The 25,196-nt window shown below is 57.2% G+C and overlaps 1 protein-coding gene across 6 annotated transcripts in view; it reads right to left on the bottom strand.

Annotated features, from left to right (window-relative positions):
• The window catches only part of HDAC4 (histone deacetylase 4), a 287,196-nt gene that overhangs the window by 63,733 nt on the left and 198,267 nt on the right, over positions 1-25,196 (bottom strand). For all 6 annotated transcript variants that reach the window (XR_012332891.1, XM_033859438.2, XM_033859440.2 and 3 more), the window contains 6 exons: positions 24,644-24,764; positions 18,446-18,567; positions 11,062-11,193; positions 7,243-7,355; positions 3,344-3,460; positions 3,056-3,254 (listed from right to left, as the gene is read on the bottom strand). Coding sequence is in view for 5 of the 6 variants with exons in the window: in XM_033859438.2 (XP_033715329.1) it covers positions 3,056-3,254; positions 3,344-3,460; positions 7,243-7,355; positions 11,062-11,193; positions 18,446-18,567; positions 24,644-24,764 (804 nt within the window). In the remaining variant the exon portion in view is untranslated. The remainder of the gene's footprint in view (positions 1-3,055; positions 3,255-3,343; positions 3,461-7,242; positions 7,356-11,061; positions 11,194-18,445; positions 18,568-24,643; positions 24,765-25,196) is intronic.

Raw genomic sequence — 25,196 nt, 5'->3', positions numbered from 1 at the left:
CCATCCCAGGCCACCTGAGTGTCTGTTCCCTGGCACCTGAACAACATTTAAACATCACTCAGGCAGACTATGACCCCAGATCAGGGTGTCTGACCAGGAGAAACAGCAGGTAAACTGAAATGCCAGCTCTTGGCTTCTGCGACGGGGCACCTGCCTGAGGTGGCCCTGCTGACAGGTGGGTGGCTCCTGCCCTCCCCCAGGGTGTCCAAAGCCAGTGGGGCTGTGTCGCTATGTTTAGTCGAGGCTGAGACCCCCGGTGGGTACGGACTCTCAGTCTTTTCCTGGTCCCTTCATGGGGCTATTTTTGAATTAAAAATACTACTTTGTGCCAACAGGAAAAAACCCTCAACCCTAGCAAAACTGTCCCTTGTTACCTTTTCAAAAAGTTAATCAACCACCGTTCCCTAAGCCACCATCTCTTTTTATCCAAACCAGTAGTGTTCTGGAAAGGTAAGTTATCTTAAACTTTACTGTCTGCTTGGCTACTAAATTAAAGTGAATAACTCAAAATGCATTCGAGATAGAATAGAATCGTTCTCTCCCCAGCTTTCTAGAAAAGCTTTTTAAAAAAGAACGGCATCATCGTAAAGAAGGTCTTTCAGAATTCGTCAATTGTTGATGTAGGTATTGTGGGGGATTAAACCATTTCACGGAGATAAGGACACGCCACACAACGCTGCATTTATGGGACTAAAAGGCTACTTAGTTACTGAAAAGGTCCCTTCTTGGAAAACATCCCTTGTTTTTAAAGCTCCTGTGGACCCCCAAGGACGAGGGTGTAACAGGTGATGGGACAGCAGAGCCCTGCGCTGGGGTGATCTGGGCCGACCCCACATCATATCCCGCAGAGAAGCTTCTCTCGCTTCTAGAGGAGGGAATACTAATTCCATGGAGATCTGACGTCAGGTTGGACACAGGCTCAGGAACAAGGAGCTCAAGTGGGCCAGCGAGGCTGGGACTCCGGTTCCTGCTGCCGTTGCGGGGTCTCCAGGGCTCCCCTCTCTCTGATCTGGGCCTCCAGCAGCCTGACGACGGCGCAGACGCCTGCCTTCACCGGGCGACGCCTCCCAGAGGACGCAGGCCACGGTTCCCGCGGGGCCGTGGGCGTGCGCTGACAGTGGAGAGGCCTTACACACCCCGACGCCGGCGATGCTTGGGTTGGACGCGGAGCTGCCTGGGGCGCAGGCCTTTCGGGCTGGAGCCCAGTTTTGTTCTGCCTCCGTTCCTCACCTCTCACCCCCATCCCACTCACCCCAAATTTGACCCCAGTGCCCCTGGAGGGTAAAACTGTGGGGCTACCACGCTCGGGGACAAATGCAGTGATCAGCATCACTGAAAACTGGACACCCTGACCTTCTAGTAGCAAAGCCATCAGCTGGCAGCTAGCTTCCGGTTCAGAACCTAAAGATGACCCCTTAGATCATTAACGAGAGTTTTTGATGATAACTCAAAAGCAGTTGGTTTTCAGTATATGTTGTAAAACTTCCAAGCACGAGGGCACAGTAGATTAGGATCAAATTCTGTCCTGGATGACCAGCTGCCTGCAGAGGCCGGCTGGGTTGGGCAGGGGGAGGGCCCAGGCTGCCCCGCCCACAGGGACCTGCTTCTGAGTATTTGTGGAATGATGCGGTTCTAGCTCTGACACTGTCTGTCCGTCCATAGTGACCACCAGCAAGCAGGCAGGTCTGTGGGCCGACCACTGGGGAACCTCAGGGAACCTGCCGGGGGCAAACCTGCAGTGACCCTTCCTGACTCTGCTCAGACGCCCCTCCTGGCACATGGCTCCATCGCAGAAATGTCTACCGTGCACCTTCCAGCACCAAACACCGTGGGGGGTGGCAAGGTCGTAGGAAAGAAAGCCCAGCATCTGTTCTCCGGGGGGAAGGAAGCATGCCCAGAAACTGCCTGCAGAGTGCCCGGGAGGAGGGCTGGGGGGCACCGGAGTGGGGCCTGATGCAGAGGAAGGGCTCTGAGAAGAGGGCGGTGGGTGCGGAAGGTGCCGTGCGAGCCCTGCCAGTGCTGGGCGAGCGGCATCCCGCGTGCTGCGCGGGAGGAGAGAGGGAGGCCTACGCAGGCTGCTTCCACGCTGAGAGCTGGGGCTACGCGCCACGCCGGAGCTGTCCGACAGAGCTTCCTGGGCTGACGGAGTGTTCCACGTTCCTACTGCCCCACAGCCAGTGGCCACGTGAGCATCTGACGAGTCGCGTGTGGTGGGACTCGCCGTCAAATCTCTCCCTCTGCTGTTAGCCTTCAGTTTCAATGTGGGTGGCCACACTGGCCCAGCTCTGGACCCTGGCAGGGCTTCCCGGGCCTTCCTACGAGTGTAGGGTGACTCCAGAGATCCCAGGATCAGGGAGGGGGCGGGGAAGGGCCCACGAGATCCCCAGGAAGGACAGACAGGCCAGCAGGGAAGTGAGGGAGAGAGCGAGGTTGAAGGTTAAAAACGATGAAAGACCAAGAGTCACCACCACAACCAGAGCACCTAACAGCTGAGGAGGGAGTGAGGTCAGGGCCGCCCCGCTGATCCTCAGGGCTCAGGAGTCCCCTGTAAAAGCCAGGGAGGAAGCTGAACACCCCGCTGGGTGGTGCCTGGACCCGGGGTGATGACCCTACGGCAGGGCCCCCTCATTTCATGGCGAGCCCCACGCACGCCGTCACTCGGAAGGTAACACTCTTACACTGTTGTTGCTAGGCAAATTTCACAGCAAATCTATTTTTTTCTAAATATAACCACCCCTTAGATGGGGCACATTAACAAAAATGTTACTGCTAATAGAAACCCGCTGCCCACCAGAGCCAGCCCTGGGCTTCCATCACGTGTCCGACGACCCGAAGGGCAGACCCATGAGGGGCTGCCAGCCTGCTCTCGGGAAAGTAACCAGGAAGTGTGTCTGACGCTCCTGCTTCCACGCACCTGGCTCTGCGAGTGGACTCGGTCTATCCAGCCACAGCCGGGCATGCGAGGGGCAAGTCCAGAAGTTCTGGGGGGACAAGCCACCCCGCCGTCCCTCCCGGGGAGCCCACGACGGCCTGACGCGGCCTGCAGCATGCTCACCTGTGACGAGGGGCGTCTGCGCGGGCGGCTGCTCCAGGAGGACCACGTGCTGCAGAAGGGAGCTGGGAGTCGCCCCCGAGTCGCGCTCCAGGGGTGCGGTGCCCAGGTAGGGGGTGAGGTGGGTGCCGGGGAAGAGCGAGATGCGTTGCTGGAGGGCCGGGAGGGCCAGTCTCTCGGCCTCCTGCTGGCTGGCCGCCCCCTGGAGAGGCACAACCAGGCTCCCAGGGTCAAGGGCCTGGGACGGCCGCCCCACGCCACTGCCACCCAGACCCGTGGGCACCCACTTACCGCGGAGGGGCCGGTGGCGGGAAGTCCCAGCGTGATGTTAGGCAGGGATGGTGACGTGTACAGGGGCAGCGGGCCCACCGAGCCTTCTCGCGTCACGAGTCTGTGTGCCAGGCTGGTCTGGGGACAGAGCACACAGGGCCATCACACAGGCTCTGCACTGCCAAGCCTGGGTGACACTTGCCAAGGCAAACGACCACAGAAAACACTTTGCGGCAGACCATGCCCAGTTCTGAGATCCCCGGTACAGAAATCTATTAACGAGGACAGCACGGGGGCAAACACGGCATTCAAAGCAGGCTACAAGCACTGCAGCCTGATTCACAATTCTTCACTCTCTTGTTTTGTTCTTATTCAATTCACTCATCGTTGTAAACTATCAGAATAAAATCTAGGACAATATATTTATCATGAGAGGTAGAAACCAGAGAAGAAAGTATTGATTAAAAAAGAAATCCCGGGCTTCCCTGGTGGCGCAGTGGTTGAGAGTCCGCCTGCCGATGCAGGGGACGCGGGTTCGTGCCCCGGTCCGGGAAGATCCCACATGCTGCGGAGTGGCTGGGCCCGTGAGCCATGGCCACTGAGCCTGCATGTCCGGAGCCTGTGCTCCGCAACGGGAGAGGCCACAGCAGTGAGAGGCCCGCGTACCGCAAAAAAAAAAAAAAAAAATCCCCTTACATAAAAGGCAAATAATGGTCACAACAAGGTTGGCAACGTATAGTAGAGACAAAGACCAATATATAAAGAACATGCAAATCAAACAAGTAGTGAGAAATGACAAAGAAGAACCCGTATGGAGAAAAAAACTCATAGAAAAAAAATACTCAACATCAGCAGTAATCTAAAAACATACCTAAAAATCTAAAAACATTTAAAAACCTATCCAGTTGGCAAAGATTTTCAAAAACGACTACAGCACCTTGACCCAGAGAAACAGAAACACACTGCTGGCTGGCTCATAAATCGGTGTGCTCCTTCTGCAGGACAATTTGGCAATCCGTGTCAAAAGCCTTAAAACCGGATCGAACCTTAAATCCTAAAATCCCACTCCACCCTCAGAATGCACCCTTAGGAGATAAAGCTGGACGCACACAGACTTGGCCACAGGCGCGCTCTCTGCAGCAGCGTCCACGCTGTGCTACAGCGTGTCAGAGGATAAATCCATGAGGGCATGTTTACACATGGGGACGTTCAGGTTGGAAAAATCTTGTTGATGACTTGGGAACTTATTTATCACGTGTGGGTAAGTACCAGTCCCCGAGGACTTGAACTGCTGTCGTATTTCACATCTTTTTGCTTCTAGAATGAAGGTTCTTTGCTAAAAGGACACTGTCCTATTCACACGGTATCCTCCCTCACTAGACGCCCAGTGACGTGTGCAGGGCCAAGGGCACAGGAAGAAGAGGACGAGAAGGTGGTTGCCGTGACGCTAGCTGGTGGTGTCATGGAAAATAACACTAGCGATGGGTACCTAACCAGTTCTCTCCTAGCTCTTCTCACAATGGACTATATAATTAAGGATGAGAAACATTTTGGGTGCTTTAAAATTTCACTTTTTGCAAGGTTAAAAAAAAACATGAGCTGAAAGTTGTCACAAGTTACTGTAAACAATGGCAGGCTGCCTGTAGCCCCGGCTGGAAAGTCCATCAGAGGACTGGGCGATTACCACCCCAGGGCACGTGCGCAGGTATTCAGTGCTTTGCAGAGTTTCCTAGGTGGCTTAATGGTGTCATACTTGGTGTTACTTGGAAACACACACGCACGTGATAAACTCCGTCCTCATGCTCTAAGGGCAGAGCAGGAAGGACCGGCGTTCCTCACCTGGGAGGGAAGTTAGTGCATCTTCCCCAGAGAGATGGCTGCGGCCACCTTTAGTTCATTCATATATTCAATTGTACAGTAATGATTAAAGGGCTACTTTAAAAAGTAGCCCTTTTTCTAGATACAAAAAGTATCAGCAAGCTATGATTTAGAGAAAGTGATTGAGATTGCCAAGGAAAGCACGATTTTGTTCCTGGATTTGTCCAGGAACAAAATAAGCAAACATTTAATGTTTGAAAGTTGTCATTTCCTCTTTATAACCAAGGCTTTTTTTTTTTTTTTAACCTGATTTATTTTTAGAACTAAAGCAGCCTTCTGGGAACTGCCTGGTATGTTGATTCGGTGCTGGCCATCTCCATCTGCCCTAGGACGCGCTTCTCAGCTGCCCAGCTGCCCAGGAAGGCCGGGGCCAGGGCAGCGTGCCCTCTGCACGCCCCCGAATCACACTTGGCTTTCGGCATCGGCTGAATGTCTTCCCCTGGGGAGAGGCTGTCCACGGGTCAGGGGAGCCCTGCTTCCTCCATGTAAGCGGGGCGGGGGAGGGGTGGAGGATGCTGAGAGTCCCTCAGTCAAGCAGGGAAAGGGGGCGCCGGGCCAGTGGGCCTCGCTCCCGCATGAGCACCCCACCTCACCTCTGGACTGGAGAAGGAGAGCAGACAGAATGGAGCTCTCAGAGAGAATGTCCAGTTCTGACTATACTTGAAATCCACAAAGGACATCCAATCGTCATCAAATTTTCAAAGACTACCCCCATGATTACAAGGAATATCTAATGTAAAACATGAAAACTGCGCTCTTCACGTTTCTTGTGGATCTTCTGCCATCTATTAATCTGCAGTAGCTTAATTTACATTAACATGTGATTTGTAAAGATTAGCACATAATTTAAACTGGCATCCGCCCAAATAAGGCGCCTCTACAATATGAACCAGTAGGCACCTAACTGCCCGTTTTAGATGAAATCAGGCTCTACGACAGCGATTGACAAGCCACACTCAGCGTTCACATCTCACTCCAGGGAGCGATTTCTAGGCCAAGTTCTAAGGCTAATTACAGGTAGACCTCAGCTGTGAACTCAGTCGCACAGAGAAGCGTTGTTAAAACTTTTAATAATGTAAACAAGTATTGAAACCGGTAGGTTGAAATGCACAGGTACTAAAAGAAGTAGCACATAAAGGAAAAGAATAAAAGAAAATGGGGATTCGGCAGGCTAGAGGCAGCAGCACAAAATCATTTCCAGCAGTCACCTGAGTTTCCAAAAATCTGCTTATACCTTAAGTGTCTAGAAACTGGAAATGAAAACGGAGTGGACACGTGCGCCTGTGTCCTCCAACTAAGACTTGTCAACCCTCTGGAAGGGCAGGACTCGTTTCTAAATATTTAAGGAAGAAAGTAAATACCAGTATTTGATAAATTATAGCCTCCTGTACGTTGGAAGGAACGTAGAAAACCTCATGAGAACCTTGCAGTCAGTAGGACCGTCTGAGCAGAAAGGACACGGCACCGCTGGCTCAGTCCAGGGAAACGAGGTGTGCAGCCGGCTCCCCAGCGGTCGCCCCCGCCCTCGGGCCCCTGATACCGGTCAGCACCTGCCCATCCCAGTGGGCACGGGAGAGACGACTGGAAGCCGGCCCTTGGGGGGCAGGGTGCCTGGCACAGGGCTGGCACGAGGCAGGAGCTCCAGAGACACTTGTGGGATGAGCCGGGGGAGAGAAAGTGAATAAGGAGGGAAATGAATGCATATGGAGCAAAGGTTCTGGAACCTCCGGCCCGGAACATGGCCCTGACCGAGGTCTGGTCAAGGGCACGACCTGCAGCCAGCCTTGGGGCCCCTCCACCTGGCCGGAGCAGCCCCCCAGAGAGAGCTCTCCCGGAACTCTCTCTGCACCCACGTCCCTCCCAACCTGCAGCGCCCTGGGGTCTGACCGGCAGAGGTGAGGGTCGCTGACCCTGTGGTCAGAGGCTCCTGGTTCCTGAGATGCTTCTGAAACGCTGCCCCTGACAGTCAAGATTGAAGGGCAGCTGGAAACTGCTCTTTGGAGCCAAAAAACCAGACATGGACAGGCGCGCTGGGCACTGACCTCAGTCGGGACGCTGGGGACGGCGGGCGCGATCCCATTCTCCGCGCTGGCGTTCCCGGAGCTGTTGTTGGGTGAGCTGGGTGCGGAGCCCGGGGCGCTGCTGCAGGCCGAGTCTGGGGGCGGGAGAGACACCTGTGAGCCTGACTCAGGTCAGGCAAGGACACCGCTTCCCAGGCCCTGAGCTGCGCTGGCCGCCTGTCCTCAGAGCTGCACTTCTGCTTTGAGCTGGCTGACGGCAGAAGTCCCAGCAAGGAAGAACAGGACCACGGCCCCCAACAAGGGCCATGGAGCCAATTCCTTGCTCTGTTTTGCCAGCGACCCCTTGTGAGCTTCGCAAGCCTGTGGCTCGTGGAGGCCCCACCGGCACCTTCTCAGCTGTGCACACTCTCGACTTTATTCCCCTTTTGAAAAGTCTCAAGATGATCGTAAACCCCAGAAAAGGAGACCCTGAACACTTACTGATATTCTAACAACAAAAGGCAAGAAAACACAGAGGCCAAATGACTGTGAACAGGGGAAGGTCAGATTCACTGTACTTGCTTACAGAGCCCCCTCGGTCAACATTTGCTTTGAGCTGATCTTTGCATTTTTCAAACATCCAAGGGAGAGCACAGTTGGTGGCTTCTGTCATTGATTAGGGTCATCTGAGAACCCACCTCAAGATGCTCTCCAGGTAGCTGTGACGGGGGGGTGGCCCCAGCCCACGCATCGGGGCTGGGACCGAGGCGGCCGTGTGTCCCAGCCGCGTCTGCCCCTCAGTTCCAAAGGAGCCACTGTGGCTGTGTGTGCAGACACGTGACGTAACAGGAGGGTCTTGTCTGGCTGAACGCTGTTTATCAATGGCAGCCTCTGGTTAAGACCTTCCAGAGGGAGCCGGCCTGAGCCATTTGCCTTTCCCTCCTGAGTACTCACTGACCACGGGCACTGCTGACCTAAGACTCTGCCCTGATCTGGGCTCCCAGGCTCGAGGAGGGGAGGCCTGGGCCACCTGCCTAAGCTGGCACGCCGTGGGCGCTCAGCAGGCCACCCTCCAGCGCACGAGACCACGGAGCTGCCCGCGGGGCCTGGCCGACTCTGAGACCTGAGTCCAGCCGAACTTGGGGTAACAGTGAGAAGGCTGAGGGTGCTGGTGTGGGTGGCAGTGCCCATACCCCAGCGCCCAACCCCACAGGCCCGGCTCTCTCGGGGAAGGAGACCTGACCCCAGGGGCACACGCACGACCCCCTCAACCCAGGGGACCGTGAGCGCTCTCATTCTCTCCCCGGAGCAGCGGTCCCCCTGGGGACACCCTGGCAGCAAGCGACTCTGTCCACTCGAGGGCCCGCCCCGCCCTCTGGGGCACTGATGGTGAACTCGGGCCCCGGCTCCCCTCCCTCCTCCCACCAGATCCAGAGCCTGGTCTCCGCCCAGTGAAGTCCCATTCACACGTGCCCCCGACTGGGCTGGCAGGTGTCACACTTCACGCGTGAAGACAGGGCTTGTTTCCCTGACCCCCACGGCAGCATCCCCCTGCCTCAGACGCCCACATGGTGAGGCCCTCCCCCTTCCTGTAAGCGGGCCTGTGTCAGCAGCGTCGGCAGGCGCGCTCTCCTAGGTGTGTGTGCGAAAGCACAGCAACTTCCGGGGGCAATAAAAGAATATATATACTCTCTCTCCAACTTTCCACCCGTTTTCAACTCGAGAACGTTGATTATTTTTTCATTCCACTTCAAGGAATCTGGCCTAAGAAAATAAATACAAACGTGTAACCGTCACGATATTATTTGCGTCAGCACGACGGAATGCCACTAAAGGCGCCAGCAAGTGTTGTGACTACCGTCAAGGGAGGAAAGGATGCGAGTGCACACAGGGCGCGTGACAACTGCACAGAAGAAGGACTGGAAGGAAACGTGCTCAGATGCTGACGGCAATTTTCTCTGGACGGTGTTGGAGGGGCAGCCGATTCCCTCGTTTGCTTTCCCTGATGGGCACGGCTTTGACGAGGGACTGGGAACAGGCAGAGTGACGCTGCCACGTCCCGGGACCTGTCTCACCATCATCCCAGTGCCACCTCTGGCCCCCGTCTCACCGCCGTCCCCCTGTACCAGCTGGCGGAGCTGCTTCGGCGACGCTGTGCACCTCTCCTGCTCAGGAACCTTCACCACCTCCCCGGTACCCCGGGGGAGGCGCCCCCGCTCTCTCTGGGAGCCTCCCTGCCTGGAACTCCTTATTTTCCAGTCTTGTGGAAAGCCAGCTCTGCTCAGAGCATCCTGCCTCTCCAGCCGCCGGGAGGTGTGCTGGCCGGGAAATCCATCCCTCATCTCCATGCTGCCTGCATTCACCCGTCGAGCTTCCCCGGGCCCGGCGTGGCCTCCACCGCTGCCCTGCCCCGCTGCCTTCGTGGTGCCCTCTTTGGGTAACACAGCCCAGGGCCAAGCTGGGGCCACGTGTGGTGCGTTAGTTGCCCCACGCGTGACGTCTGGGCTCTGGAGTTAGACTGGAAGTTCCCTGGAGGTGAGCACGCAGCTCACCATTTTGGTGCCCAGCCCGGTCCTGACACAGTCACAGGCTGACAGCACGGACGCCAGAGCCGGCGCTCAGAAAGAAGCCGCCGGGGACTGCGTCCCACCAGAGGCGGGACTGGAAATAGACACAGGGGCCCGCCGTCCGCGGCCTGGCATCCCCCAGAGAGGCGAGGCCCACGTGTGGTGAGACACACGCTCTAACTCATTCGAGGCCTGAGTCTGAACGGAATCCCCCAGGCAGAGGATCCTGAGGTGACACCCTTCCCTGATCTCTCTACCAGGATGAGCACACGATGACAAAGATGGGCCCCCGGGCATGAGGCCTCAGGCTCCGCTTCACACAAACCCACGAAGTCCAGAGGCAGACCCTCGGACTAGGGGTTTCAGCCCCGGGCTGCGGGACAGGGGTGAGGGCACTCCGGCTCTCATCCCATCCCAGACCCTGGACTCAAATCTGAGGGTGAGGTTCCCGGCCCCTCACCAGCACCAGCACCCAGGAGCCCCTCCTCCTCCCCTGGGAACTTGACCCTGAAGGACGCTGCCGAGAGCCCTGGTTTTCCCACCAAACCCTGCACTTGGTGCAAACATGGTCCCGCCCCTCCTGTTACCAGGCCGCCTGAGCAGCCCCTTTGTCCCGTGATTTTAGGGCTGGTGGATGTGCACCCTCTGGAAGTGGGGTGCACGCCCAGGAAGTGAGGTGCGCCCTAGGGACTGGGGTGTGTGTCGGGAAGTGGGGTGCATCCCAGGACGGGGCTCTGCCTGGTGGGTGTGCTCCCCCGAGTCGGCCGCTAGGTGGGGGCCGAGAGCAGTGCGTGAACGGAGACTCGGAAACTCCCAAGCTCCCTCCTCCTTCCCCCGCCCCTGTCCGTCCCACTCTTCCCAGGAAGATTCTCACGCTTTCCAGCGGTTCAGACACTGTTTAATGGGCAGTGGGGCAGGGAGGAAACGTGGCATTCACCACTGAGAGGGCAGGATCAGTTAAAACCCCACCTTCGGAGAAGCCTCCACTTAAAATTCCTGAAAGTCTCCTGTGACGTCAGGAGGTCTGACTGCTCTCACCTGCCCGGCTGGGTCAAGGTCGGCTGGGTCAAGGTCGGGAACAGGACACGCCGTACAGCGATAGGGACGGGCCTGAGACCCCCTGCTGGGGTGCCAACCGTGGCCCTGGGACTCCCGCGGCTGGCACTGCGGGCACAAGAGCCCTTGGGGCAGGGGGCGGGCAGCGATGGGGACATGCGCAGAGGCAGGTTTCGGTGCTGAAGGGACAGCGCACAGGAGAGCCTCTCAGAGGGCAGCCAGGTTTGCAGGAACATACCTGTGACATCCAAAGGACGCTTTTTTAGAGCCGTGACCACTGGCCCATCTTTCCTGCGTAACAGGGGGCTGCTCCGTCTTTCAGCCACTTTCTGCTTTAGCCTGGAGCGTAATTTCAGATTGGGTTCAGATGCTGCACGGAAAGGAGACACCATTACAAGCAGGCAGACACAGCTGGGGTCACGGTTATCTCGTGGGCAGTGTAAGAATATGCTCACTGGGTAAATATTAGCTTAGCACAGATGCACTGTTCCAGGCTGGAGCAAGGCGGCAACCTGAGGCCTCAGGCAGAAGACGTCCAGCCCCATCCGTCAGTCCAAACACCGACGCAAGTGCACCTGATGCCTTTAGTGAACCGTCTGCGGACAGAGGGTTGCATACATGTTGGAGCGGCACTGCATTTACAAGTAGCTGGGAGGAAACCCGGCCATCGGGGATGGTTTGGGGGCTCTGGGCCACGAATGTTACTATTACCCCTACATTACAGACTTTCCCGTTCACCTGAAAATCACAAATTCCTCCCTCACGTAACAGGCCAGGAGCCAGCTGCCCACTCGAGCTCCCGGCCACCGAGAGGGTGCTAAGGTCAACCCGCCCCGGCGAGAGGCTTAGCCATGCTGCCTGCAGGTGTTCGCCTGACCCCTGGGCACAGGTGCTTAGGCTTGGTTTGGTTTTGGTTAACAGCTCTGCTTGTGTGCGTGGAGCCCTTTGCAAACCCGCATCTTTAAGCCCACGGTGGTCCCAGCCTCTGCGCCTGGAGCCCAGACACTCCCGCCCCCGGGCCATTCCAGTCCCACACTGGGGGTGGGCCGTCTTGGGAAGACGGCAGCCTCACACAGCCGGGCCCTCCCGGTGGCCTCCAGACACAGGAAGGCAGCTCGGGAGTCCAGGGCAGTGGTGAGACCACCACCCAGGAGACGCGTGTGTTCCGAGGCTTTGCTCAACTACATTCAAGCTTCTGCTACTTGTGGATTTGCAAACTGGAGAGTTTTTACCTTTTGTTTTTGTTTTTAATCAGCTACCCTGCTGTTTTTAATCTTTCTGGAACAGGAAGTTTACTGCTGTCTAGAGCAACAAGCAACATAACCAAATGCCCCCCAGAATCGGACGTAAGCTGGTTTGGGTTATAAGAACCGGGCCATGTGTGTGTCTCACGGCCACTGTGACTCTGCCCTTTGTGGAGCACAGCAGGCTGGGCTGGGGGTCCCAGCTGCCGGGTGACCCTGAAGGAGGCTGGGAGGCAAAGGACGGTTGCTCTGTGGATCTTGGGAAGAGGAGAGAAGCAGGCCCCCTAAACGACGCTCCCCAGAGAAATCAAAGATGGGCAAGGAAGGTGCCAGCCCTTCCCAGAGGCTCAACCCGCTCTGGAGGCGCTGGTTCTGGGAGAGACGCCCTCTGCTTTGCAGCATATTTGTGTATAAAGCAAGGTTCCCGGCAAGACTTTCATGTCGAAAGATGGAGAGGATCCAACTGCAAAGCAGCCTTCCCCACGGCTAGAGGATCCACTTCTATTGTCTTTAATACTATTTTTACATTGTGGAGATAACTGTAGATTCACTTTCATTTGTTTCTATTTCTACACTGAGTTTCTTACTTTATCATTATTTAAAAAGAAAAAAGAAAGCCCAAACCCCACCAGACTAACAGGCAAGGAAACAACAACCCTCCTCCTCCTAAGATCTCAGCTGAACCGACACAGGGTTTCCACGAACACAGGTCCGGCCTGGGGACGGAAGCCGCTCCTGAGATCCAGGGCGGTGCAGCCCCCACAACAGGGAGCGCGCGGCCCCCGGCCCCAGTGGGGGCCCCTCTCAGGGGCACTGAGGTCAGGCTGTCTGGAAGCAACACTGCCGTGTCCTGACATCACGCCCAGCAGCGAGTGAGGAAAGCAGAGACTGAGCCGCCAAGGGTGCCCAGCACGTGGCGGGGGCAGCGGCACAGCATTCAGAGAGTTCTGTGTGTGTGTGTGTGTGTGTGTGTGCGCGCGTGTGCGTGTGTGCTCAGAGCTGCCCTTTTGGGAATCCTGAAAGGACAGTGAAGGACGCTTCAAACGAAGGTGAAAGAGCGGAAAGGAGATATCTGAAGAAGCAGCTGAGAAATCTGAAAACTGGGAGTAAAAAGGCCCGACATCAAATTAACAGAAACACCAGGAGAGGACGGAGCAAACGGAGCAGGAAAAGCACTGGCAAAGCAACTGGAGGTGCGCTGCTGCATCAGAGGAGACCCAGTGCCCAAAAGGGTCAGCGTGGGCTCGCTGTGGCCTGCAGCCCCTCGCCGGGTGGTGTCCGGAGAGGCTTCAGAGCTGCAGGGCCCAAGGGTCTACCTTGTGAGCAGTGTCGGGTTCTGCAGGGCCCACTCCCGGGGCGAGATGAGGACCTGAAAGTCCCGAAGGAAAGTGGCTTCTAGGCCCGACCGCATCGTGCATCACGTGGGAGCCAGAATGAGTGCATTTACCAGCACGTGAGGGCTCAAAAAACTCACATTCCGCGCGCCACTTCTCAGAAAGCTTGGAAGAGCTGCACCACCAAGATGAAGGAGACCACACACAAAGGAGCACGTGGAGTTCAGGGCAGAGAGGCCGAGGCTCCCAAGACACCGTGCAGCGGGGCCCAGGGGCCGCGGGGGGCCTCCGGGCTGCAGCAGAGCTGCGGACTACCTGCCCTGGAAGAGCAGCTCCCCCATCTGCCAAAGCGTGGGGGTGAATTGAAAGCAAGTACAGGGACGCATGGGGAATACAGCCAACGTTTTATAGTAACGACAAACGACAAAATATGACCTTTAAAAACTGTCCAGTGTACAATGCTGCACATCAACGGTACCTCAACTAAAAAGCAACAACAACCCCGGCACACAGGAAAGTAAGCAAATGAAAGGGCTGGGCGGGGCTGGGCGGGGCGGGGCGGGGCAGGGTGGGGCGGGACGGGGCGGGGCGGGGCGGGGCGGGGCGGGGCGGGGCGGGGCGGGGCAGGGCAGGGCTGGGCGGGGCGGGGCAGCTGTTCCCCAAGTGAGCCTGCGCGGCTCTTTGATTTACGGACATTTATTTCCCTCGATAACAATAAAAAGAGAACTCTAGAAAGACAAAAGACAGACTAGAATACTAAAATTTTTTGTAGCATACATGACAGAGACAGGATTGGTATGAACGTATAAAGCAACAAGGAAAGAAAAAACAGCTGACAGAAAAGCGATGGGGTGAGCTGCCTTTAAACACTGGACATTTCGGGCCCCTCCCTGTGTGACCGGTATGGTTGCAGACGCTGGGCACAGGGGGTGGACAAGAGAGACACGGTCTGGCCGGCACCCCTGCTGCCTGTCTCAGGAGCGTCGGCCACCCTGCGCCGTGGGAGCGCGGCAGAGGGGTTCTGCAACACAGCACTCAGCTTACTCCCTGGCAGGGAAGATGGAAAGTAAACAGAGACACCCAAACCCCACTAGCGATGACAGAACTGCTCTTTGAAACATCAGAGACATTGTGACTTCCGCACCCATCACACCTGCTCGAGCGACCCTACGAGTGACGTGGGGGAGGGGCCTCTCCTAAGCGGCTGGCAGGGTCCCGCGTGCTCCGCTCTTCACGCTACGCACACTCATTTGAACTGGCAGCTCCATTTTCAGGAGTCCATCCTACAAAAACAGTGAGCAGAGGGACCTATATTTGTGGGCAAAATAAAAACTAGAAAACTGTTACAACTGCTGTAATCTTCGCATGTTGGGATAATATAGAAAAAGGTGCTGCTCTTGATACACTGAAATGGAGTGGTGCCCACGATACAGTGTGAACTGAAAAATAAAGTTGCAGCCAAAGGGCAAAGCAGGTGTTTTTCTTGACAAAGAGACTGTCCGTACACATCATACACACACACACAGACGCACACCCTACACACAGGCATAGACCACATCTGCGCAGAGAGATGCCAAACCCGTAACGGGAGCTGTCTCTGGGGGTAACACGCACATGTGTGCGTTCTACTTATGTTCTAATTTGTCGTATGTACGCCTTCCTTCTGGGATTTTTAATTAACAAAGCACTCTACCTGATGCTTAGGGCTGGTATTTTCCTACACCCTCTTTCCTACTCAGTAGTTTCAACAGCGTATTTCAGGTGGCCATCAAGCTCAGATATGAACAGGGCGTGTCTGAAAAAGATTCGTTCAAGTCTCACTTCTCAAGTGAGGAGGAGTCCAAGTTTGATAGAAATCGAAGTTTGGAGCGAGGCCCTTCTCAGCGTAGACACTGCCTAGTACTTGACCATACTCGCCATCTCTGCAAGTTTCCTTGGAAAAGCACAACAAAGCCTTTTTGAAAACCTTCTGAGCACTTTCACACCTACTGTTTAATGAGCACAAAGTTGATGGAAGACAGCCCAGTACAAAAGCCCCGTGCGGGGGCTGGAAGCGGAGGGGGCCCGGCAGGGCCAGGCACTGTGGAGTGAACCCCCTTCTCTCCGTCTGGGCAGCTCAGAAAGGGCCGATTCCCTGGCCCGGCCCCGAGCAACAGCCGCAGGGCATCTACCACCCTGTACCTGATGCATATAAAAGACACCCAGGCACAACTATGCAGGGTGCGGGCGTTGCCCACCACTGCCCAGGCCACCAGGATGCCACGGGTTCCGCAAACTGCAACAGAACAACACGTGGACCACGCGGCGACCGGCCCCTTCCCACACTGCAGAGACGAGCATCACGTGACAGGCGGCTGTGACCTCCTCCCTGGTGACCTCGACCCACGCTACACGTGGACGTAAAATAAACTAGTACAACTACTGTTCAGCTCACCAGGAGGCAGGGAGAGCTTCGCTTGCTCACTGACACATGTGGCCACAGTGCTCAGAGACGCCCCGCTCTCCACCGGCTGCTGCATGCCGCCTTGCCTCCGGCAGACCCTTGTCAGGCGGTGGAGGCCCTGCTGGGGTGCAGGCTGAGGAGTGGGGCCAGGGCCTCTGCAGAGACCTGAGACGGGGCCTCGGTCCACTCTATCTGTACTGGGGTGAAAACCTAGCTATGCCCTCCACGTGCCCGGGGCCCCTCCCTGGCTGGGCCCCACAGGCGGAACCTGAGGTCCACCCTGGGCCTGGACCCTGCCGTTCACCTCCTCTGGCGGGACTGGAGGAGGCTGAGGACTGTGGCCCGTCCCCCCGCCTGCCACAGCAGCTCAGGGCTCGGCACCCAGGAAGCGCCCGGCCACTGCTCGCTCACTCATCGCAGGGAAGACACAGGCGGGCGGCAGCCGTTGCTTGGGCTCGGGCACGAGGCACCGCCTTGGAGTGAGCGCACCCCCTGCAGGCTAAGTGCCAGGAACCCAGAGGACCCCGGCTTACTGTCCTGTGACTCGGCAAGGCACCCAGCGCGAGTGTCCACCCAGGGGCCACCGCCAGCCCTGAGCTGGTAACAGACACACGGCTCCCTGCAGACCTGGACTCTGTCCCCTGGGGCCGTCAAGGAACCACTGGGACAGCAGTCGCTGACAGCAGGGCCGTAAAGCCTCACTGAGGGGTCTTCAGTGACTGGATTGGGTGAAACGGGCCACAGGTATGCCTCACGCTCACTCTAGAAACCGGACCCTGCCACCCCCGAGGGAACAGACAGGGAAGGGCGGGGGAGGGGCTGGAAGGGCGCGGCTCCGTGTCCCTGGTGGCCTCACTGGAGGCTGTGTGCACGGCCCACGAGCGGCCAAATCCTCCCTTCTGCTCCTGACCCCCACCCGCCCCCTGACCTGCCCTCTGAGGCAGCAGCCCCACAACGGATCCACCCCTGAAGTAGCGGCACTGCTGCCCCATTTCACAGATGTGCAAACTCGCTCGGCGAGGCTGTCTGCCAAGGACGCTGGACGGTGAGGGCCAGGCTGACTGCAGAGCTGTCCCTCGTGAAGCAGGGCGGCTTCAGCCAGCGATGGAGAGAAACCCGTCCCGTTTCCCGTGTCTCAGCAACCAACCAGTGTTTCCTGTGAACAGCTGCTTCCCTCGGGGGAAGCTGTGCTCTCCAGAGAGGAAGGGCCCTGAGGGAGGTGGACGGCTCCACCCGGCGGCCAGGAGCCCAGTTCTCCGTGTCCTCCGGAGTCTGCTGCTCCAGGGGCCGTGGGCACCACGCCTGCCACGCCCAGGGCGGGAGGAAGCACGGTGCGCCCAGTGCACCCACTTTACTGATGAGAGACTGAGGCCAGGAGAGCCTCAGGAATCTGTCCTGGGGCACGGAGCTGCAAACCAGGCGGGAGAGCCCGCCAGGCTGCAGATCAGCGCCCACTCGCGCAGAGCCCTGCCACCCCGGCTGCGCTCCCACAGGGCCAGGCTTCCCGGGGCAGGCGCGGCCTTTGTCTCCTCGCCCAGGGTCTTCCCAAGCACAGGCCCCCGTTTCGCTGATTGGAGCGTGGCTGATCTCAGCCCAGGCTCCAGAAGGGGGGCGTGGAGGGCAACCTGGGGGAGCCGGCCTGGGTGCCGACAGACGCACCTCTCTACGGAGCCCGCGGGCTCTCAGGGTGAAGCCCACGCCCTTCTTGGGGGACCATGGGTGACAGCCATGCACTCGAACTGGAGAGAAGAGGACAGAAGCTGCACTTTCACCTTGGATGAAACCCCGCCCACGTGGGCAGACGCCTCCCCTCTGACACGGGGGGCGGGGTGGGGGGCCTCTGCCGACCCGCTGCACCCTGGGGCCCCTGCCCCCCACACCTGTGCTGGGGTCAAGTCCACGGAGGCTGAGCTGAACTCCCCCTCCCTTCACCTCTGGCTCCCGTTCGGGCTTTGCTACACCATGTGCTCTCCGGGGCGCAGCTCTGCCCCCCGAGAGGCCCCACGTCTTCTGTCCTTAGGACAGAGCGGCAGGGGAGCCTCCGGCCCTGCTCCCAATACCTCATCCCCAGGGTGAAGAAGCTGCTTTAGAGCGTTTCTGTCCAGAATGGACCAAAATCCTTTGGAAGAAACAAAATTCGTCTTCACGAAGAAAAAGCTGTGTCGCACATTCCCATTCCGTGAAGCAGGCGCCTGGCATCTCCCACGTGGCCCTGTGGCCGTGGGCTCCACCTGCCACCTCTGAGACCAGGGCAGCTGGCCCTCCGCAGCCCAGGCCCTCACTTCTCGGGGGCAAAGCTTCCGGAAACACCTCTCCTCCGGCCCCTGGCCTTCTGGCCGCCCTAACGCACGGCCCACGGCCCATCTGATTTTTCTTAAAAGGCGTTGCCGCTTAAACCACCACCGCTAGGAGAAAATCCAAGCGCCCTGGGAGCCCTGCTTGTGTCTGACACGCTTATCCTTCTGGTCCGTGAGGGAACTGCTGACGTAACCTGAGACGCACACCTGAGGGGCCTCCCAGGACACGGTGAGCTCCCTCCTCGTACAGGTTTCCCTCCCCGCCTGGGACCCCCTCCCCGCCCGCTGCAGCCCCTGCACCGACCTGTCTTTCTGAGAGGAAAGTCATCTTTGGCGTCGTACATGCCCAGGACCGGGTGGCTGTAGGAGACCGACGCCCCGCTCTGGGGCGGGGAGCTCTGGTCCAGGGAGCTGTGCTGCGTCTTCCTGCAGAGAACGGGCAGGACAGAGTCTTAGTGACCCGCACGCACGGGCACACATGGCCGTGCAGAGGGAGCGCGCACGGGAGCCCTGCACAGGTCCCCACGACGCCGGTCCTTCCTCTGACGCGCCAGCCCAGCTCGCAGCCGGCCTCCTGGGCAGACTGGCCTCCTCTCTGGGGCAAGACTGAAACGACACAAAACCAACACTGAACAAGAGAACAGACGCCGACCACAGCCTCCCCTGCCGGGCCCTCGGCGCCGGGGACAGCAGGCTGGCACGACCGCATGCCCGTGGTCCCGGCGCCTGGGCTCTGCACAGCCTCTTCCTCTCGGGTGTCTCCTGACTGGGTCTGTTCTCAGGCTGGCGGGGGGGGGGGGGGGGGGGGGGGGGCGGGGCGGGTTGTCACCACTGGCCACAGAGGGGACGGTCCTCAGGACACAGGGGACAGAGGGAGACAGGTGGGCTCCAGGTGCAAGGGACACAGGCGTGCCGGACGCAGCTGAGACCTGGCGGGGGACTTCGGGGACAGTGCTGGTGACGTCTGGTTCTTGAGGGCAGGAGCCACGTGGGGACTCCCTTCAGCAGAAGTGCCTTTACGGGGACGGTGGTCCCAGCCATCTCCCCTCCCCTGGGGAGGGAGGGGCTGGCGGCAACACCTCTGCCCTGGGAGCTGATTCATGAAATTTACTTGCTTTATGAGGGGCCGGGCACAACACAAAATCCTTGAAATGGCTGGACAGGGGCGGCCGCCAGGAGGAGGCTGAACGTGGGGATCAGACCTCGGGAAGAGGAGGGTGCCGGCCGCGCCTGACCGTCAGCAAACGTTCTGCGGGCGCGGCCGCCTCTGCTCGGCCTCCTGGAGGCTCAGAAGGTGTAATGAATTCTGTGAGTCCCTAAACTGTGTAATCTGCTTAATGACGTGAAACGAATTTGCCAACTTACTTATGTGGAATTTGTTAGACTATTTATTTGAATACACAGTACTCCACATGTACGCACCTGGTGTTATTTGAATTAAGAATGTGAGCACTTAAATGCTTACAGGTGGATGTTTAAATATTTGAGAGCAAACCGGTGCAGAGAACGTGGTGATCACGGAGCCCAATCCCAGGATCCCAGCTGGCAGCATCATGGGAAGCGCCCAGAGAGCCCCGGAGAACCGCCCTGCCAGGCTGTGCACCCCCTCTGCCCAGGGCACAGCACCTCCCAATCGGGACGCATGTCAAGGGGGCCAGGGCCGGGGATCAGGGCCGGACCGGCCACCCTCACGCTGGCTGTGCCCTCTTCGTGTCGTGCCGCCAGGCCTCACCTCGGGGGGCCACCCTTGCACAACCCCATTAGAGGTCTGAGGGCAACTCTCTCTGCATCTGACATCTTCAGGCCGCATCCTCCAGGGAGCATGGCCTTGGCCGGTCCCAAACCTCTCCTTCAGTGCCAAGTTCTAACCTGGGAAAGAGTTCACTTGCTCCTTCATAAGAAACATGGAAAGGCCTGTGTGTGTATTACATGATTTAAAAAAATAGACAATTATGATTAATAAAATATTATAGGTAATAATAACTCTTATAGTTATACTTTAATGGTAGAGTTTGTTTGTAATTAAGCCAGAAGTAGGAGAAGCTATTTGTTTAAGATTTTCTAATAGATTTTCTCTTCTGATTTGATCTCTTGAGTTGCTGTCAGTATTCAAATCCTCACTTTCTTGTCCAGCCTTAAAATGAGCTAGAACAGGAGGCAGCTGGCATGAATCTGCCTGTGTGCTGGCCTGAGAGCTCTCAGCAGACCTGCTCTGCGTCGTCCAAGAGTGTGTGGCCCAGAGTAGGCAGCCGGACTGATCCAGCTGGTACCAGCGCAGATGAACCCAGACGTCAAGAGGGACGGACGTCACGCACAGCAGCCTGGCTTCCCCAAACCGCGTAAAACCGAGGGAAACCAACTCATCACTAGATGCCCCGCGCTCAGGGCTCCCAAGGAAAACACAGGCCACCTGCCCTCCAGGGGTGGGGGGGGCACCCGTCCCTCATCACACAGCCCAGGGCTCACACCTGCCCCCAGCAAGCAAGAGTCTGGACGTGTGAGCCAACGCCAAGTCCTGTCCCTGGCTGCATGCACACTTACACACACACACACACACACACACACACACACACACGCATGCGCACACACACCCGCCCCCCACCCTTGTACCCCGGGGGCAGAACCTGAATTGCCGCTCTCCTGTCTAACTCAGCCCCAACCAGAATCGTCTTCCAGGTTTTCAAGCCTTCATTCCCACCAGGGGAGGAAGCACAGGCGGCTGTGTCTGCTGTGACCCTGGCTGATGGGAGGGGCACCTTGTCTTAAAGACAATCCTTCCTGATGAAGATGGAAAAACAAATATGCCTTGTTTGCTTTCTAAACGTCCCTCTGATTGTAGTACAGAATAAAGCTAAACACAAGTTCGGCCATTTCAATTCTATCAACCATTGGCCTTTCCTATTACCTCAGATTTATGCAGGTGATTTAAAATAAATACAACTTGTAATCACTCACACCAGCGCTGTCCAAAGGAAGTAACACCGGCTACATGTGCAATTTAAAATTCTCTCACAGACATGTGCACACGAGCAAAAAGGAAGCAGTGAAATCAACTTCCGTGTTCTCCTTAACCCAATTTATCCCCAATCCTATCGTTTCAACATGTAATCAATCTAAAAAGTATTAATGAAATAGTCCCCGTTCTTTTTTCCCATGAGGCTCTGAGATCCAGCGTGTCTGACACTCACAGCTTGTCTCAATCTGAACAGCTCGCTTCAACGCCCTGGAGCCCACGTGGCTGGTGGCTGCCACACGGACAGCCACCACAGTCTCATATGATGAGCTTAAAGCTGGGCGTTTTCACACATGTACACCATGGAACCAGCACCCAGTAACGATACAGAGCAGCGCCGCCTTCACAGAAGGCCCACTGTCCTCTGGCAAGGGATCTCCACCCCCAGCCCCTGCCGCCTGGCTTCCTGTCACTACAGCTCAGCTGTGCTGACCCTAGAACTGCTGGCAAAGGCATCGCAATGCACAGACGCTGCGTCTTCGACCAAGCTTAATGTTTCTAGGTGTTGGCGGGCAGCCCTGGGCCTCGCTGAGCAGCAGACCAGGGAGCGGGTGCCCCTGTGTTTCACCACTCACCTGCTGGTGGGCACTCAGCTGCTTCCGTTCTCTGGCGATAATGAATAAAGCTGCTATGACCATGGGGACACAAGTCTTTGCCCGGATGGAAGACTTTACTTCTCTTGGAGAAACACCTAGGAGCATGGCCAGGTCATGGGGTGGGAGTATGTTTACCTTCATAGGAAACTGCCATGGTGGCTGTGCCACTTCAATCCCCACTGGCCACGTGTAGGGGTCCAGGGCCTCCACGCTTTGGCCAACACTGGGTTTGTTCAATTTCAAACCCACTGGGTGTGAGGGGGCACCTTGCTGCGCACTGCATTTCCCGGGTGACTCACCATCTTTTCATGTGCTTACTGACCATTTGCATCTTTATTTTGTGAGGTATCGGGTCACGTCTTTTGCCCATACTTTTTCAGGAGGTTGCTTGTTTTTTTGTTATTGACTTGTAGAAGCTCTTTATATGTTTTGGATCAAGTGCTCTGTCAGATACATGCATGGCGAATATTTTCTTCCTGCCTGCGCCCTGCCTTTTTATTTTCTTAAGGGTGGCTTTCAAAGAGTGAAAGTTTTACATTTTGATTAAGTTTATGTTTTTTGGTTTATGCTTGAAGATTTTAGTGTTTTAAGAAGTCTTTGCCTACCTCTTCCCCAAGGTCATGAAAACTTTTTCCTATGTTTCCTTCTGGAAGTTTTAACAACTTAGCTTTTACGTCAGGTCCATGACACTTAAGCTGACTGTCATGTGTGGCACGAAGCCAGGGTCAAGGTGCGGCTCTTCCCCATCAAGATTGGTTCTTTGCTGGATTGGTTTTCCAGCAAAGTTTTGCCTTCATGCAGCAAGTGAATGTGGTCCATGATCTGGTTTGGTTTTGGGTGACAGAACGAGAAAGGTGCCAAACCCAACACAAACAAACCCATCCCTGGCTGACTCTGCTGAGACAAGTCCTTCCCCACTGCAGCCTGCACAGCCCAGTCCCCCGGGGAAGAGGGAGCTCCCCACGAAACGCTGGACCCGGGCAAGCAAGCCTCCGCCAGGTCTCAGCTGCCCTGCTCACCAGGAAGCGGCGTGTCAGCCCCTTCTGGCACCCTGCCCCCAGGCCTAGCCACCCTGCATGCCCCCACCTGCCCCTTCTCGGCTCCCAGGTGCTCCTTGCTGACCCTCCTCCCCAAAGCCCTTTCTCCCTTCCAACCTCCTGGCACGTGCAGCTCTGCGGAGACCACCCCTCCCCGGCAGCCGCCAGCACTTTCCCATCCTGCAGGCTCCGTCCTCCCCGTCATGTACAAGCACATCATCATGGCCTCTACTCCTGCCAGCCCGAACACCTCGCCCCACCACTCATGGGGTGTCCTGGGCCTCTACTCCTGCCAGCCCGAACACCTCACCCCTCACCCCACCACTCACGGGGTGTCCTGGGCCTCTACTCCTGCCAGCCCGAACACCTCGCCCCACCACTCACGGGGTGTCCTGGCACTGGCCGCCCCGATCTCTTCACATCACTGTGGCCACTGTCAGAGGACCCCAGTGTGGTCAACCATGACCTCTGCTCTCACCACCCAACCTCCTTTGGGCCCACAGCGCTCTTACCGCGGCTCCCGAAGCCCCCCAGCTGGGGATAGACCCTCTCCTGAAACGGCTCCTGGCATCCGACCCTCGGATCCCATCCCCTCCCCCATGGAGGATCTAGGAGCACCTCCTCACCCCTGCCCTACCGGCTACTCCTGGGTGGTGCCCACGTCCTCGCCCACCCGCCCACCCTACCTAACCCACTGCACTGCAGGGCGTCTGCCCGGCAACCTGCCCCAAAGGGGGAAACGGAGCTTTCCCACTGCAACACCCAGGGGGCTGCCACTAGCGGGGGAGACCACGGATCGGCGCCACCACATCGTGGGGCCCCCAGGTGTGCTGCCCCAGAACCCTCCATCGCTCCGGGGCACGTGGCTGCTGTGCATGGCTTTTCGGGGACCACCGCTGCCGTCTCTGCTCTGGGCGAGGCGTGCCCCTGGCTGAACGGCAGACAGCCTGCTCGTGTGAGCGCGGCCTGAGGGGCTGCAGACACTCGGAGCAGAGGTGGCCTCGGAACAGAGATGCCCTTCATGTTATACCACGATGACCAGCGTCATCTACTGAAGCAAACGGGTTCGTTCCAGTGGGATCTGGCGGCGTTTTGGCAGAACTGCTGCCCGTCTGGGGGCTCCAGAAGAGCTACATCCCCCAATGAATTAACGATGATCACATTTTCATTTATGAAAACTGCCCTGTGAGGTTTCTTCTAGAACAGAAAAAAGCCCTTGAAAAGTTGTAGAAAAGTAGAGTCAAAGCGAAAATCTGAGGCACCTTTGACCATGGTTTAAAGCCACGTAACTTTGTCACTCGCTTCCAACTCGGCATGTGTCGACTGCCAGCCCTGCTGAGCCGCGCACAGGCCCAGAGGAAAGGGCCCCGGCACACGCGCATCCTCGCCACAAAGTGAAAGACCTCTTTGGCTTTCAGTTCTGAGCACGAACAAGGCACTTGGTGGTCTCTGTCCATTAAGCGGGCTCTGGGAGAGGGTTCTTAGTATAAAAACAATGAAAAGACCACAGGTGCTTTTGACTTGCCTGGGAATCAATAACACACCGGGTAGAAATTTGGGAGGTGCCTACGGACGATTTAGACCAGAGTTCCTTTTTAAGAGGTTCTTTCTGTGGCCAAAGAACTGCGTGAGAAGCCAAGAATAATGGTTAGGCACTGGCCCCACGAACGTCTCTTTAAGGTTTGTTTAAAGACAGGCCCCCTCCGCACCTGGACGACGCTGGTCTGACCACATGTGCTGCTGGCTCACGGAGTTTCTAATTCCACGCCCTCCAGGGTGAAGAACTGAGCCCCACTCCGGTCTACCCCCAGACCCCGTGCACCCGGGCGCAGGGGAGACCCGGCCCCTCCACTTACCCATACCAGTAGCGAGGGTCACTGGACATGCAGTGGTTCAGGTTCCGGTGGGCCAGCGCCTTCTTCTTATTGAGGACAAACTCCTGCAGCTTCATCTTCACTTCTGTGCTGGCCACAGCACCTGGCGCGGGAGAAAGCAGAGGCGGGTGATTCGCGGCTCTGCCCCAGGGGACCCTGAACCACATGCCAGGAAAGGCAGGACAGGGATGGAGAGGGTGGGATTCCCATTCAGGACGCTGCCGACGCCAGAGAGCATCTCAAGGAAAAGAGACGGACGGGAGGGCTTGAAGGAAGAGAGCTTCTTCCCAGGAGTATTTTACGTAATTGCACCCTATTTAAAATGCAGCACAAAATCCTATTGTAACCTAACACGGACCCACTGCTGAAGGGAGTTCTAATCCTCTTACATAGAAGGAGGTCCTGAATCAGGCAGAGCAGCTGGGTGGTTTCTTTCTCGCTGCAGCAAGAAGGAACAGAGCCTCAGAGAAAAGGTGCCTGCGACCCGTGTGACAGGGATGAGGCGTGCCTCCCGGGACCTGGGCAGAGGGCAGGG

Source organism: Tursiops truncatus, chromosome 7, assembly GCF_011762595.2.
Source record: "Tursiops truncatus isolate mTurTru1 chromosome 7, mTurTru1.mat.Y, whole genome shotgun sequence".
Lineage (NCBI taxonomy): Eukaryota > Metazoa > Chordata > Mammalia > Artiodactyla > Delphinidae > Tursiops > Tursiops truncatus.
This window is presented reverse-complemented; position numbering and strand designations above follow the sequence as displayed.